The sequence below is a fragment of the Giraffa tippelskirchi genome, chromosome 4 (genome assembly GCF_054371585.1).
Source record: "Giraffa tippelskirchi isolate mGirTip1 chromosome 4, T2T-mGirTip1v1.2.pri, whole genome shotgun sequence".
NCBI classification, from domain to species: Eukaryota; Metazoa; Chordata; class Mammalia; order Artiodactyla; family Giraffidae; genus Giraffa; species Giraffa tippelskirchi.
Window position 1 is genome coordinate 11,549,305 of NC_137278.1, and position 16,635 is coordinate 11,565,939.

At 47.1% G+C, this 16,635-nt stretch overlaps 1 protein-coding gene across 1 annotated transcript; it reads right to left on the minus strand.

Moving 5' to 3' along the window:
- Window positions 1-716: 716 nt before the first annotated feature.
- Window positions 717-16,409, minus strand: LOC145545572 (uncharacterized). The gene is made up of 6 exons (XM_081590448.1): window positions 16,405-16,409; window positions 16,220-16,337; window positions 15,444-15,566; window positions 14,769-14,891; window positions 3,636-3,699; window positions 717-959 (listed from the first exon to the last, which is right to left on the minus strand). The coding sequence occupies exons 1-6, from the start codon at window positions 16,407-16,409 to the stop codon at window positions 841-843; spliced, it is 552 nt and encodes a 183-aa protein (XP_081446574.1). The 3' UTR covers window positions 717-840.
- Window positions 16,410-16,635: the final 226 nt, after the last annotated feature.

The window sequence follows — 16,635 nt, forward strand, 5'->3', positions numbered from 1 at the left end:
AGGAATAGAGTTAACAAGAAATGAATATAGCCTCTATAAAGAAAAGTACACAACATTACTGATATATGTAAAGAAAGACTTAAAAAGAGATGTACAATGTTCCTGAAGATTTTAAATCACAAAAATTCTGTTCTCTTTAAATTAATTTATAAATTCAATGCAATCATAATTAAAATTCTAATGGAAAATTTCAAACTGATTCTAAAATTTATTGAAGGAGACAATATACAGAAGGATAGCCAAGAAACCTTAAAAAAGACATCTTAAAGAGATTTTCACTTCACTATAAGCTATCCAAAGGCAAAGTTATAGTTATTAAAACTTTATGGTATAGATAAGGAAGATATGAGTGGACAAACAAAATATATGAGATTTAAAATATAAATATGAAAGCTTTATAAAAAAATAAAAGAATATTTTTATAATCTCATGGCAAGAAAGGCTTCATTAAAAACAAACAAAAAACAGCACACAGTACCTAAAAGGAAAATATAGACAGATATAGAAAAACATACATAACATTTCTATACGTACCTTAAGAGCTAGACTAGATTTGGCAAACAAATAACAAACAGTCCACAACTTACTAATTTTCCACCTGTGGCAGACATCATTAATCAATCTTAGAACAATTTCCTATTGAATGAAAACAAGGTTTTAGATTTCTCTCCAGTAGAGCACTTTGGGTAACCATTATCAGTCCATTATACTTAGCATAATAAGTGAAACTCTTTATCACCCCAGGGATATACAATTATTTCCAGTGGGTGTGATCTATAGGGGTATTCATGAGCTTCCCAAGATAAAAAGCTTTTGTCGGTATGAGATCTTCCAGCTCCCTCAGAACTCTCCTTGGTGCTGAAACTTGGTCTGCATTTTCCTACAGTGCATCTTGCCACTTCTCACGCTGCCACCACAGTTCATGAGGACCAAATTTCCTGAAGCTACCAGAGATGCATCTTGTAAATAAACAGGACCCAGACTATGTTAAAAGATGAGAAAAGGACAATTTGAGAGTAAACAATTCTGAAAGGGAAGTGTTAGAATTTGTTATTACATAGGATCTAACAAGATAGACAACTGTGGGAGTCAGATCAAAGAAGCTGTGGTCAAATCAAGAGTGAAAGTGTATATAGGGAATGAGAATCCAATGTTATCAAGCTAAAACACAACTGGACAGAGTGCAGATGGGGCAGGTCTTAGAGACAGGAAATCAAACCCAAATTCAAGCAATGGGAAAAGGGAGTGAGATATAATTATATGGACATTGATTAAGTTCAAGTGAACAGACTCTTGCTGGCTAATTGATACTTATTTCTTCATGAATACTTGCTTTATCATGTTGCTCAAAGTCTTAACCCTCTAATCACATGGCTGGACTTTCTGGCATGGTCATCCTCCATCCTGAGTCATCTCATTAGCATAAACTTTTTAAGAGCCCACCACAAGTCACCTTACAAGCATAAACTATCCTATGTGGCCTGAGGAGCCCATCATGAATAACAAAGACACTCCTATCACTCAGGAAATACCAAGGATTTGGTGGTTATCTCCCAGGAACCAGAGACAAAGGCCAGCAAAATTCGTTATTACAAATACCCCAGACCTTCATAAATTGTCTCTATGTTCAGCTCTCCCCAGTTTAGCCAATTTGAGGATGCTGCCTCTTCCCTGCTAGAACACTGACTAGTACAACAGTTCAGTTCAGTTCATTTGCTCAGTCGTGTCTGACTCTTTGCAACCCCATGGACTGCCGCATGCCAGCCCTCCCTGTCCATCACCAACTCCCAGAGTTTACTCAAATTCATGTCCATTGAGTCGGTGATGCCATCCAACCATCTCAACCTCTGTCATCCCCTTCTCCTCCCATCTTCAATCTTTCCCAGCATCAGGGTCTTTTCAAATGAGTCAGTTCTTCCCATCAGGTGGCCAAAGTATTGGAGTTTCAGCTTCAGCATCAGTCCTTCCAATGAATATTCAGGATTGATTTCCTTTAGGATGGACTGGTTGGATCTCCTTGCAGTCCAAGGGACTCTCAAGAGTCTTCTCCAACACCACAGTTCAAAAGCATCAATTCTTCGGTGCTCAGCTTTCTTTATAGTCCAACTCTCACATCCATACATGACTACTGGAGAAACCATGGCCTTGACTAGACAGACATTTGTTGGCAAAGTAATGTCTCTACTTTTTAATATGGTGTCTAGGTTGGTCATAGCTCTTCTTCCAAGGAGCAAGCATCTTTTAATTTCATGGCTGCAGTCACAATCTGCAGTGATTTTGGAGCCCCCCAAAGTAAAGTCTGCCACTGTTTCCACTGTTTCCCCATCTATTTGCCATGAAGTGATGGGACCAGATGCCATGATCTTAGTTTTCTGAATGTTGAGCTTTAAGCCAACTTTTTCACTCTCCTCTTTCACTTTCATCAAGAGGCTCTTTAGATCTTCTTCGCTTTCTGCCATAAGGGTGGTGTCATCTATGTATCTGAGGTTACTGATATTTCTCCCTGCAATCTTGATTCCAGCTTGTGCTTCATCCAGCCCAGTGTTTCTCATGATGTACTCTGCATATAAGTTAAATAAGCATGGTGACAATATACAGCCTTGATGTACTCCTTTTCCTACTTGGAACCAGTCTGTTGTTACATGTCCAGTTCTAACTGTTGCTTTCTGACCTGCATACAGATTTCTCAAGAGGCAGGTCAGGTGGTCTGGTATTCTCATCTCTTTCAGAATTTTCCACAGTTTATTGTGATCCACACAGTCAAAAGCTTTGGCATAGTCAATAAAGCAGAAATAGATGTTTTCCTGGAACTCTCTTGCTTTTTCGATGATCCAGTGGATGCTGGCAATTTGATCTCTGGTTCCTCTGCCTTTACTAAAACCAGCTTGAACATCTGGAAGTTCACAGTTCATGTATTGCTGAAGCCTGGCTTGGAGAATTTTGAGCATTACTTTACTAGCATGTGAGATGAGTGCAATTGTGCATTCTTTGGCATTGCCTTTCTTTGGGATTGGAATGAAAACTGACCTTTTCCAGTCCTGTGGCCACTTCCGAGTTTTCCAAATTTGCTGGCATATTTAGTGCAGCACTTTCACAGCATCATCTTTTAGGATTTGAAATAGCTCAACTGGAATTCCGTCACCTCCACTAGCTTTGTTCATAATGATGCTTCCTAAGGCTCACTTGACTTCACATTCCACAAGTGAAACTAAAATTAAACATGTCACTTCTAGCATTTCTGTTGACAAGAATTTAGTCACATGGTCATACCTAGCCAGAAAGGAGCCTGGAAATATAGTTTCTAGCTGGGTGTATTGGAGAAAAGAGGACCCTTTCCAGGGCCCAAAAGGGGGGCTTATCTAGCACTTGGAAATTAATTGTCCAAGGAGACACACATGCTCACAAAGCAAGAGACCATTGGGAAGGGGCACCAGGCAAAGAGCAGGAGGGTAAGAGAACCCAGCAGGATTGCTCTGCCACATGGCTTGCAGTCTTGAGTTTTATGGTGATGGGATTAGTTTCCAGGTTTTCTCTGGCCAATCACTCTGACTCAGGGTCCTTCCTCGTGATACACCCATTGCTCAGCCAAGGTGGATGCCAGAGAGAATAATTCTGGGAGGTGGTAGGACACGTACCTTTTCCAAACTCTTCCAGTTGGTGGTGGTTTATCAGTTCCATGTTCCTTACTAGGACCTCCTGCTGTAAAATAATTCACACAAATGAGTGCCTGGCCAGGGTGGGCAGTTTCAGTTCGTGTGTTTCGCCTGACAAGTGTCCATGTGCCCAACTATGACCCTGCTGTAGTAGAAGAAAGGTTGTGTTTGGGGGAAAAACTGGCAGCCTGTCACACTGTCTAGGCATTTTAAACATCTTAAAATCATTGCCAGCTTGATCGACAAAAGAGGGTATCTTGCCATTTTAATTTGCATTTATTTTTCTGACTAGAAAAGATGGTCATGTTTTCACTTTTTACTGGCCATTTGTTTTTTTAATGTGATTTATTTTTATTTTAATGTGCTTTTGGTCTTCTTGTCCATTGACTTTTTAGAGAGTCTTATTGATCAAATGAGCTCTTTCAAGTTTAAAAATAATAACTCTTTTTGTCAAAGGGACTTAAAAAAACAACGAACCTAATTTAAAACTGGAATGAAGAAAGTAATTATAAAAGTCACAAAATAGACAAACTTCACTGAACCCCATGGTGGCCATGGCTGGCCCCTTACTCCTGGTGATTCACAAGCACTTTGCCTTTGTCTCTCTCCTCTAATTCAGGTCTCCACATGGCAATTTTATGTGCCATTACTTTGAAACAGGCAAACAAAACATACTGCTATGGTCTCGGAGAAATGACAAGGCTTTTTTGCCATGAGGTTCAAATTTCCTATTCAGGTGGGCAGAAGGTGGGCATCTAATTTGCAGCCTGTTTCCTAAGCACAGGAGATATCACTGTAGAGATCAGTGAGTGTCGGCCCCCTTGGTGTAGATTCTCAAGCTGCCTACTTCTGGAGAATTCTGGTTAGCCTAGTCGCCAGGCTATGATTCACAAAATACTACTCCAATGTCTTAGAGTTCCCCTCAAAACAGATCTTGAGACAAGGACTTGGGGACTGGAAGTTTAATTGTGAGGTCAAACCACGAGACTGAAGCAAGAAAAGGAGGAATGATACAGAGGAGGAGAGAGTACCAGGAAAGGGTGTGCATTGGAATGGGCAAGTGACGGTCAGTCTGCTGTGGAATCCCTAAGAAAGGGTGTAGAATACACTTGAAAATTGTCTCTCTGAGGGACAGCAAACAAGGGCATTTGTTCTCTGGCTCCCCAAACATATCCCCTGATTGAAAATTGACAACAAGGGCTTTCCTGGAGGTCTAGTGGTTAAGAACTCGCCTGCCAATGCAAGGGACACAGGTTCGATCTCTGATCCGGGAAGATCCCATATGCTGCAGAGTAACTAAGCCCATGAGCCACAACTGCAGAGCCCGCATGCCACAACTACTGAAGCTTGCCCACCGAGAGCATGTGTTCTGCTACAAGAGAAGCCACCGCAATAAGAAGGCTGAGCGCTGCAACGAAGAGTAGCCTCCGCTCACTGCAACTAGAGAAAGTCCATGTGCAGCAACAAAGACCCGGTGCAGACAAAAATAAATAAATAAATCTTAAAAGAAAAAAAGAAAGAACAAAAACTGACAACAAGACTGTCAACTCCCCTAGGTGACTTTCCAGCTGTCTTGGAAAAACCCTAAGTGGCCACCGCAGCTGCAGGTGATATTAGAGGTGGCCCAGCGGATATGGTATGGGCCACAAATAGCATAGGCTAGGGTGCATTTTTTTCAATATGTAAATACTTCAACCACATACAAAGAAAAAAAATACAAGCTGTATTTTGGGTGGGATCATTCCCAACGCTACTGGGACCTCAGAAATATGGGTTGTGGGGAAGGACTAGAGACTGGACCAAGTGGGAGGGGTCTTCTAGTGGGAGAGTGAACCAAACTCAGATGGGGGGATGGGGTGGGGTGGGACCCAGAGTGTCATGGGGCTCTAGGAAGCAGCTTGATGGGCTGCAGCCTTGCCTGCAGGTGGGCTGAGGCTGCTGGTCAGGCTGACCCAAAGGTGAGACCACATTGTTCCCGACTTAGGGGAGGGGAGGTTGACTAGGGGAGGAGAGGGTGACAGGCCCCAGCAGAGCAAGGTAGCCACAAGTACACAAAGGGGCATAGATGAGAGTGTTCATCTTAGTGGTGTTTGTTATAGCAATTCAAAAAAATAAGTTGGGCAATCCAAAGGCATTGGTTACAAATCATGGCAGGACCATTAAAAATGAGACAGTTTGCAAGAAGTACAGCAGACAGGCTTCCCCGGTGGCACAGTGGTAAAGAATTATCCTGCAATGCAAGAGACACAGAGATGTGGGTTCTATACCTGGGTCAGGAAGATTCCCTGGAGAAGAAAATGGCAAGCCACTCCAGTAATCTTGCCTGGAAAATCCCATGGAGAGAGGAGCCTAGTGGGCTATAATCCTTGGGTTTGCAAAAGAGTTGGACATGACTGACTGACTAAACATCAGCAGCAGCAGACAGCGGACACAATGAATTGCACTGGACAAAATTCAGACTATGGAAATCCTACAGGCCAAATGGGCAGCTTTCCTCAAGATATAGATTTTAAGGAAAAGAACAGAATGAAGGAGGAATCTGTAGATTAAAAGAACTTAAAAGACACATTGAAATTTTTTAAATGTCCAATTAAACTATAGTCGCTAAGTGTATCCATTAGGGTGATGAAACTACAAAGAAATGCAAAAGAGTAACTGACAAAAAAAGAACCAGGATAGTGGTTCTTTTAGAAGGAAGGAAGCAATTGTGACTGGGCCAAGCATCAGGAGGTATTTGGGCAGCTGGCTGAATTCTCTTTCTTGAACCAGGTAGTGGTCACAAGAGTGTCTGTTTATTATAATTGATTAAAGTATACACTGTGTTTTGTGACTTCTATCTCTCTATTTTATCTTATAATAAAAAGGGTTTAAAAAAAAAAAAAAAAAGAAGCCGTATTTCCCTAAAATAGGGAATGGTATCATAGAATGTTAAATAACATAGGAAATGCTCACACATAACATGTAAAGACAGACTGAAAATCATCAAGAATATTATGACGCAATTTTGTAGATAGATGGGTGATGGATGGATGGATAAATGATAGATGGATAGATAGGTAGGTTGATAGATAAGACAGATAGATGATAGGTAGATAAAGGATAAATAGATGGCTGGATGGATAGATAGAGTAAAAGAAATGATGATGGGAAAAAAAGACAAATGACTATGGGAGGAAAATAAACCAAATAATTTTATTAGTTAATATTTGGATATGGGCTTCTTCTGACTTTTGTTTTCTTTCACCTTTCTATACAATCCGAATCTTATCCAGTGAATCTGTTTCCAAAGGATCTTTTAAATAAATACTGCATTGAAACATGTATATTATCATATGTGAAACAGAACACCATTCCAGGTTCGATGCATGAGACAAGCGCTCAGGGCTGGGGCAATGGGATGACTCAGAGGGATGGGATGGGGAGGGAGATGGGAGGGGGGTTCAGGATGGGGAACACATGTAAACCCATGGCTGATTCATGTCAATGTATGGCAAAAACCACTACAGTATTGTAAAGTAATTAGCCCCCAACTAAAATAAATAAATTTATTAATAAAAATAAATAAATAAATAAATACTGCGAGTGTGTGTGCTTCGTCACTTCATTTGTGTCTAGGCTCCTGTGTCCAGGTAAGGATAATGGAGTGAGTTGCCATGCCCTCCTCCAATACTACTTTTATTTAAAGACAACTTAAAGAAGAGAAGAAGCCACATACAGGTCACCAGGCAGGCCCCATGCCACCTGTCCCCGGCCAGCCCTGTCGTCCTGCCCTTCCCTCTGCCGACCTGTGGCTCCTGCAGGCACATGTCCCATCCCACCCCCACCCCAGCATTCCACAGTGGCTCAGGTTCCTCAAGCCTCAGTCTGGGCTCACCCTCTGGCATTGGCTTCTTTACTCCTCTTGTCTATACTGTTAGGAGTGTCACGGTATTGAGAAATGGCATACCTGGAGAAGGAATGGAAACTCTGGGCCTATGCATTGCTTCCATTTGGCTGGTATGGAGTTACAGCCTTTATGATAAACCAGCAAATGCAAATCTTCTCTCCTGAGTTCTGGGAGCTGTTCTAGCAAATTATTGAACTTGAAGTAGGGGTCCTGGGGCCCCAATTTATAGTCAGTTGGTCAGATGCAACTGGCATCTGAGGTGGGGGCTATCTTGTGGGATCCGACACTAATTCTAGGTAGGTAGTGTCAGAATTGCTTTGAATTATTGGACGTCAGTGTGTGTCTGGAGAACTGGCTGTTGGAGTCAGAAAATACTGCAGAAATTCCATGTCCATTTAGAAGATGAACAAACTGAGTCCCCAACAGATGAAAATAACTTGACTGCTGTTCAAGACGTGGGAGGACTGAACAGGAATTCTGTCTGAACTCAAAAGCGGTCCTTCATCCCTAATTTACACAGTTCACCCACAGGGACTGTTGCTTGGTACATTTTGCCTTATTTTTTTCCTTTAATTTTTTTAAAATGGCATTTATAATAGAGGGCTCAGAAGAAATACTATGTATGGCCAGTTTTTTCACAAATATATCTATTCTTTCTAAAACACTGAAAACGCCTTGGCATCCTAAATAGTCCCCAAATGGCATATAAGGAGAAAATCCTATATTTTTAAAGAAGCTTTTACCTTCCTGGTAGTGGTATCATGTTGACTCACACAAGAAAACTGCACAAGAAAAAGATCCCAGTTCTCTTGGTACACCTGCCCTGCAGAGGCTCCAGGTCCGCTCAGCATGGACTGCTGCCAGGAGTCCAGCAGGGGCCTGGGAATGTCTCTGAGGCTGGATGGGGGCCCCAGATCTGGTGAGGAGACCACCTCTGGCTGGCCTTGGTGAACCCTGGTCCATCCCGAGACTCTGCCAAGGTCATGAGGCTTCCCTGGGAGAGTAAGCTGAGCACAGGTCTTTGTCTGAGTGAGGGTCAGGGCCGAGAGGCAGCTCACAGGTCTTCTCCAGGCTGCAGAGGCAGCTGGGGACTGGCTGATGCTCACAGAAGCTGGAGACACAGTATCCCTCAGTAACCCTATCCCCTGAACCTGCTCAGCTTCCAGTCCCCCAGAGGAGTGAGGAGCACTGCTGACCCCCCAGAGCTTCCCAGAACAGCCAATTTCCCAAGGTCACGCAGCTTGCAAACCGAAGCCATCTGATGCCACAGTCCTCAGTCTCCAAGCCTGGGGTGAAGTGCATAAGGTCTTGGTCCAGGCTCCCTGGCTTCGAGTCTTCACCGAATCCTCCCTCCTTGTCCTCCCACCATATGCTACCCATCCCACCCCTTACATCTCTCAAGTCCTCCCCCTTCTCCCCTGCCCAGAGCTGCTTTCCCTGCATTTTCAGGCTGAATGGTTCATGGCTGTGGCTCCGTGATGGACAGCACATGACAGTGGGCAATCACTGCCTGCCAGGCAGCGTGCACAGATCAACTCACTTGATTCTTGCGCCCCCATGAGGTGGATGCTATTATTAACCCCACTGTACAGATGAGGAGGCTGAGGCCCAGAGCCCTATGTCAGTTGGCAACACGACGTCAGAGTCACACATTCCATTGAAGACTCAAACCCAGACCCTATGCACTTCACCCCAGACTCAGAGACTGAGGGCTGTGGCATCAAACGGGTCCTGTTTGCAAGCTGTGTGACCTTAGGAAATTCACTTCATCTCTCAAGTCTGTTTCTTCATCTGTAAAATCAGAATGCCAATCTTGCCTTGGGTTGTGGAAAAGATAAGATGAAATAACACACATAAAGCTCCACATGTTTGCTATTATTTCATACTGACTGCCTTCCTGCCTCCCCTCTCCTCTCCTGGGTCCCACCTGGCAGGCTGAGTAATCTCTTTCAAATGCCATCTCGATCCCATTACTCCCTAATTAAAACCTTCCACATCTCTAAAGCTCCTCATCGCTTCAAGATACAATCCTTTCCCTTTACTCCGAAATTAAAGTGCTCCTTGACATGGTCTCTGAAGTTCCCTTCCCCAATTCATCTCCTTCTCCAGCCCCTCCTGCTCTGGAGTCTCCCTCTCACGGCCCATGCTTCATCCTCCTGCTTTTTCCCTTACATATCAGGCTTCTCACACCCTCCCTCTGCACAGGCTATTCCTGCCTCCCTGGAACACATTCCCTCCATGTCCTCTTGGCTCTCTCTGGCTCAGACCTCAAGACTCAAGGTGAAGGTCACCACCTCTGTGGCTCCTTTTCTCTGCATGGGTGAACTGGCCAACACTTTCCCCTACGCTCTGCCTTGTAATGCCTTTATTGTTACTCTTATGTCCTGTGGAATTATGGTTTCTGTCTCTTCTTCTAGAATACAAGCTCTTTGAGGCAGAGAGTGTATACAGATGAACCAGCCCTGGTTAGAGGTTGGGAGTCCCAAGCTGCCCTATCCCCAGGACCCTGAGGTCCTCTCCAGCCTTTCCACCTGTTTGCCTGGTTGGGACAGAGAAGCACCTGCCCAGGGAGGATGCTCTGGCACCAAGGATCAGGAGTGCCCTTCATTGGAAGAGGTCTTTAGAGGGATCTGCCTAGCTTCCTTCTCCCCATCTCCTTCTCCATCATCTCCTTCTCCCCAAACTGCTGTCCCACCCAGAGGCAGACCAGTTTCCTTAGACATAGCTGATTAGTGAAAGTCACTCAGTCGTGTCTGACTCTTTGCGACGCTATGGACTATATAGTCCGTGGAGTTCTCCAGGCCAGAACACTGGAATGGGTAGCCTTTCCCCTTCTCCAGGGGATCTTCCCAACCCAGGGATTGAACTCAGGTCTCCTGCATTACAGGCAGATTCTTTATCAGCTGAGCTACCAGGGAAGCCCAAGAATACTGGAGTGGGTAGACTATCCCTTCTCCAGCAGATCTTCCTGACCCAGGAATCGAACTGGGGTCTCCTTCATTGCAGGTGGATTCTTTACCATCTGAGCTACCAGGGCAGCCGATTAGACTATAGACCACTTGGTGGCCCCAAATGGTCCAGTCTCACCCAGAATCACGTTCAAAGTCACAAGGTACAGCCATCCAATAGGATATTAAGAATCCCAGCCTGTACATGGATTTCAAGAACATTAAAGGGGATCCAGGTTAGAACTCACAGCACCACTTTCTCCCCAACCCCTCTGTTCTCCCCAGTTCACACCTGCAGCTGCTCTACCACCTTTCACACACCCAGTTTCCACAATCCCCTGTTTTCCTTTCCTTCTTCTCCCTTCCTCCCAGTTCTTTATCATTTGCATCATCTCAGCCTCTTGTCTCTCCTTCCATCTCTCTGTTCCTGTCTCCTATACCCATTCTTCTGACTCTTTAGGACTCAAGATCTGGGAACAGGCTGGCAAACAGTGGATGGGGGGTGGGGGCAGGGGGTGGTAATGCACTTGACATTGGCACATTGATAAATACTGTCCCCAGCATGTACACTTCCTCCTATTAGGGCCTGACACTTCCTTCTATTACTCTCTTATTCCTGCTACAATCCGCACATGTGATTTGCATAGTATTACTGTATTTCTCCGCAGGACTCACCACAAGCCACATTACCCACCTTTTCCCACACTTTGTCAACCTTTTACAGTTCACAGATCCCTTTTACATTCACTGTCTCCCTTGAACTTCATGATAACCCTATTATCTAGCAGGGGGTGCTGCTATTATTGTACCCGTTTTACAGATGGAAAACTAAAATTCACAGATGCCAAATCACCTGCCTAAGGTGCCACCAGCAGGATTTGAACCCAGATCTTCCTGAGTCCAGGGTAGGGCTCTTCAACACTGCTCTCCACTGTCTTTAAACTAATCCTCTGACAGCTGATGCTAAGACCATTTTTATATTAATGCACATGTGCACAATCACATCCACCCCCATAGAAACATGTCCAGGTTTACACACATACACTCCAACATGCAGAATGACCTGCAAACACCCATCAGTGAGTGCATATATACCCAGAACCCCACCAGGGTGAGGATACACACTCAGGTACACGTGTTCACATGCAGACGTACAGTCTCCAAAACACATGTGCATGGAGAAGCTAGTGGTAACGGACCTGCCTGCTAGTGCAGAAGATATGAGATGTGGGTTTTATCCCTGGGTTGGGAAGATGCTCTGAGGAAGGAAATGGCAACCCACTCTAGTATTCTCACCTGGAGAATCCCATGGGCAGAGGAACCTGGTGGGCTATGGTCCATAGCGTTGCAAAGAATCAGACATGACTGAAGTGACTTTGCACACTCTTGCACTGCTAGAAAGCTTCATTAACATGGACAAGAGCGGGGCCAACCCCACAGCTCCTCCTGTGGTCCTGCACAGCCCTTGGTCACCCACAGGCCTCCCAGTGCCACGGCCTTCCCTGCCTGAGCTCCTCTCCCCACCCCACTCCTCCTGCATATTCTTCGTGCCCCTTCCTGAACTCAGCTCTGCCACCAGGCTCTGCTGGGACCTTGTTATTTTTACAGCTGCAGGGAGCGAACTCTTTGAGAGAAGGGAAGGCTTTGCTTAGAGGGCGGGTGCCTAAGGCTCTGAGTCACTGCTGGCCCAGCCCCGAGGGGCAAAATCCCCTCCCTCTGCCCACCCCCGGCTCAGCTAGATGGTGTCTGTGGTCAGCCTGGGCCAGTTCCAGTGTCTGCCAGAGGGACCTTCCCTGGCGAGCTGGCTCAGTGCCACTACCAACTCTCCCCTCGGGGCGGGGGACACCCTGGACTGGCTCTGGGCCTGGAAAGGTCCCTAGACTAGCAGTCAGGGGAAGGGGACTCTGTGTCAGTGAGGAGGGAACAGATCCTTGGGAGTCTCCCCAATTCATTTCCCCTCGCAGGGCAGAGAGCTTCAGGGCTATGCCCATTTGTGTGCATCAAGGAACCTGCAGGATGGTTCTAGGACCAAGGGGCCTGCCCAGGACCCTGGAGGGGGGACAAGATATTTCTGGGTAGGGATCTTTACAAGAGGGAAGGAGAGAGTTGGGGAGGAGAGGGAGAGATTCGGGATTTGGGGGACAGGAGGAGGAAAGCAGAGCATGTCTTATCATGGGGGGGAGTCTCCTGCTAGATGCAGAACCAGGGAAGACCATCTCCCGAAGACACTTGGATCTGGCACCCGCCTCCATGACTCCTCACCCATCCACCTGCCGAGACAGAGGGACTCTTTGGATTCCTATTGCTGGCTTCCATTCCCCTCAGGGCAGTCAGTTCAGCCAAAGTGATATCCTTCCTGCCTGCCCGACATCCGGCTGGAAAGACCCTTCAGGGTCCCTCCCTTGCTCCCCCACCTCTGAGACACACACCCAGCCTCCTGGGCCCCAGGGCCTCTGTCAAGAGTTGTCTACGAAGTTGGGCACCTCTGAGTCCCTGGTTGTCAAGGAGCGGCTCCCTGGACAGCCCAGGGGCACCTTTTCTGGCCCAGGGCCTGGAGAGGCCTCTGAGGGCTCCCCCAACACATCCACCCTCTCTCTGCTGCAGAGAAGGAATGTTGTTGATTTCAGTGTAAAGACCTCATTATTTCGCTTTCCAGACCAGAAAGCCCCACACGTGGAGTTAATTCCCCATTCTGACATAGGGTTAGTGCCAGCCAGAATTGGGAAATTTGCTGAATACCCACTGGGCACCACTGTTTCCATCACAGGGTTAATTAGTCCCCATGAGTGTCAGCCAAGGGAGGCCGCTTGGGCTGGGAGTCCAGAGCTCCAGATGCTGAATGTACATCTGCCAGTGACTATCTGGGTGAGCTTCATTAGACAAGCCCCTTTTCTTCTCTGGGCTTCAGTTTTCCCATCTGCAAAACAAGCAGGTAAACCTGGAACCCAAAGTCTTTTCCAATGGACTGGAACTTTCCATGACATTCTGTGATGCTGACATTCTGTAACAGCCTACCGTGGTCTAGGAGATCTGGGATGATGTTCTAAGTCATTCCACAACATTTACAGCCATCTACAGCATTCTATGATGACATTGGAAGGTGGTCCTTGACATCTGATGACATTTACAACCATCTACAGCATTCTGTGACATCTTTTGACATTCACAACAGTTTATGACATTTACAAGAATTCACGATATCCTGTGACATTCTTTGACATTCCAGAGCATTTTATGACGTTCCTTGACATTCAACAGCACTCTACGGCATTCTCGCCAAGATATTCTGTGGCATTATGTGACATCCTAAATTTATATCATGTAGGTTTGTCTCTCTTCCAAGGGGCCTCCCTGACATAGCCAGAGAGGCCACATCTCCCCTCAAGACCCTCCTCCAATTCTCCTCCTGCCCAAGATTCAGGACCCCTCTGTGGTCAGAAGTTCGTGAACTTGAGCCTCTAGAGCCAACAGCCATTCCAGGATCCTTATCTGTGCTTTGGGAGGCAAGGAATAATCTCTCCCACAACAGTCATCTCCTCAGGGTGTTTTACTCTTAAAGAAATCTTCCGCCCACCTTCCCACCCCCGCTGCCACCAGAATATTCCAATTAATGGCCCCTTCCTCTAGGATAAGAGAGTCCCTATGGCATAGTACTAAGCTAAAACATATAACACCAGATATTTTAAAAACTTTGACCTCTGGGAATGGCAATTTTATACAGTTCAATCTAATGGAACAGGAAGAATGTGGTTTTGGGAATCAGACAGCTCCAGGGACAAATATCAGTGCTGCTATTTCTTAGCTGTGAAACTTCAGGCAACCTCACCAGACCTCACTTTCCTCATTCATAAATGGAGATAACTCCTTATTCAAAGGGTTGGTAGAGGATTCAACCAAATAATGCAGGTACAGATCTAGGCAAAGATCTAGAACAGAATAAGAAGTCCTTGAAAATGTTCTTTCCCCTTTTATCCTTCCCCTAGAACAACAGTGGGGCTTCCCAGGTGGCTCGGTGGTAAAGAATCCACCTGCCAATGCAGGAGACAAGGGTTCGATCCCTAGGTCAAGAAGATTCGCTGGAGAAGGAAATGGCAACCCACTCCAGTATTCTTGCCTGGAAAATTCCATGGACAGAGGAGCCTGGCAGGCTACAGTCCACGGAGTCACAAGAGAGTTGGACACGACTTAGCAATTAAAGAACAGAACAACAGTAAAGCAGCTCGTGCATGAGACAGCAAAAGTTGAAAAAGAGAACCCAGGTTTGGGTCTTGGTCCAGTTACCTCCTCACTGTGTATTCCTGAGGTCTGTTCTGTGGACCTTGGTTTTCCCATCTGTAAAATGGGGCGGGAGACACTCAGATCAACTTGAGGACCTTCTGGCTCTGACGGTCTGCGCTTCTCTGGCTGGGGAGGAGAGGGTACAGAACAGGGAATCCTGAAGTCTGTTGGGGTAAGCCTGGGGCAGCAATGGGTCACCATAATCTGTGAGGGCAGGACATTGCAATGTGGGAGAAGCAGGTCAGATCTAAACAGTGCTTCTTTCTAACCATTGCAAGAAGACAGTCTTGGTTATAATACTGCTCCTCCACAACGTTTTAGGAGCATGGCCCCAAGATCTCTGGCTGAGTAGATGGACAAATACCCCATTCGGTGAGGGGTACCATCTCCAGCCCTCCAAGCTCTTGAGTGGTGGTGGGAAGGACTCAAGCTGGTGTGGAAACGTTAAGAGACTGCGCCCCCTCGTGGCCAGGCGCTGTCATTGCAATATAGGGCTCCCAGCCCGAGGAAGTGACACCCGCTGACCGGGACTAGGTCTTAGAGGGCAAATTTCTTTCCAAGAGGACCCTGGGAGCAAGTCTTGGAAAGAGGATGACCCAAGTTGGGGCAAGCCTGTAGGGCGGAAGGCTATTAAGGACCCTTCAGTAACCTCTTCAGCAAAGTTTCCTAATCACCTACTGTGTGCCAGGCAGCGTCTTGGGCTCTCCAGCCGTGTTGAAGATGAGGCCCTTGCTCTGCAAGGAGCTCACAGCTCAGCCGATTGAGGACCTTCTTACGTGTCCTGGACTCCTCGCAACACTCCTGGGAGGTGAGAATGATCGTCCCCATTTTACAGGTGAGGAAACTGAGGCCCAGGGCTACCCAGCTCTAAGGATCCAGAGCTGGGATTCTTTCTTAGCAGGATGACCCCAAAGCTGCCCATCACGTGACGTCTGTGTAATAGCAAGAGCCCAGGCGCTGTCAGGCACAAGCCCCCCTCGTCCCAGGTAGCCTCCTCCGGGAAACCAGGCCTGTGAGGTGCCCCGTGGGTTCAACCAGGGAAGGAGCGCCCCCAAGCCCACGCCCTGTGCCCAGTGGGACCTCCCCGACAAGCAGGCACCCGGGAGCCCGGGCATTGTTCTCATTGTCTCGGGCCTCCCTTTGTCTCAGGAACATCCGGGGCTGGCTCCTCCCCTGGCGGAGATGGGGGCCAGCTGCCTGGAGAGTCGGCCCCGTACGTTCGGCTGCTGCCGCTCATTAGAGCCCTCACAAATGCCTCTCTCACGGGACTCCCCACCCCAGGGTCTGAGGGAGTTTGACACGAATCTAAAAATAGCTGCTGTTTTGTTCCTTTGTGGGAGGGGAGGGGCTGGCAGAGGGGCTCCAGCTCCCCTTAATGACCTGCCCACAAAGAACAAAGCCTTTTCTCTGCATTCGCTCTTGCTTCCGCAGCGGCCCGGGCCTCCTCAGCTCACTGAGATGGAGCCTGAATGGTGGTCCTGCTGGTGGAGGCAGGGCCTGGGTACAGGCTTCCAAGCGGGGACGGTCCAGGCCCCAGGCTGGCCGGCGGCCGTGCCCAGGGTGCAGTGAGCCCTGTGGGCGGGGCTCCGCGGGGGGAGGGGCCCGCCCGTGTCCTGTGACTTCGTGTGTGATGTCATACCTCATGGCGCAGTGGATGGAGTGTGGTAGTCGCTCGGTCCTGTCCGACTGTTTGCAACCTCGTGCTGTAGCCCGCCAGGCTCCTCTGTCCATGGAATGCTCCTGCAAGAATGCTGGAGTGGGTTGCCATTCGCTTCTCCAGTGCATCTTCCCCACCCAGAGATTGAACCCAGGTCTCCCGCATTGCAGGTAGATGCTTAACCGACTGAGCTACCAGGGAAGTCCCAGTGGA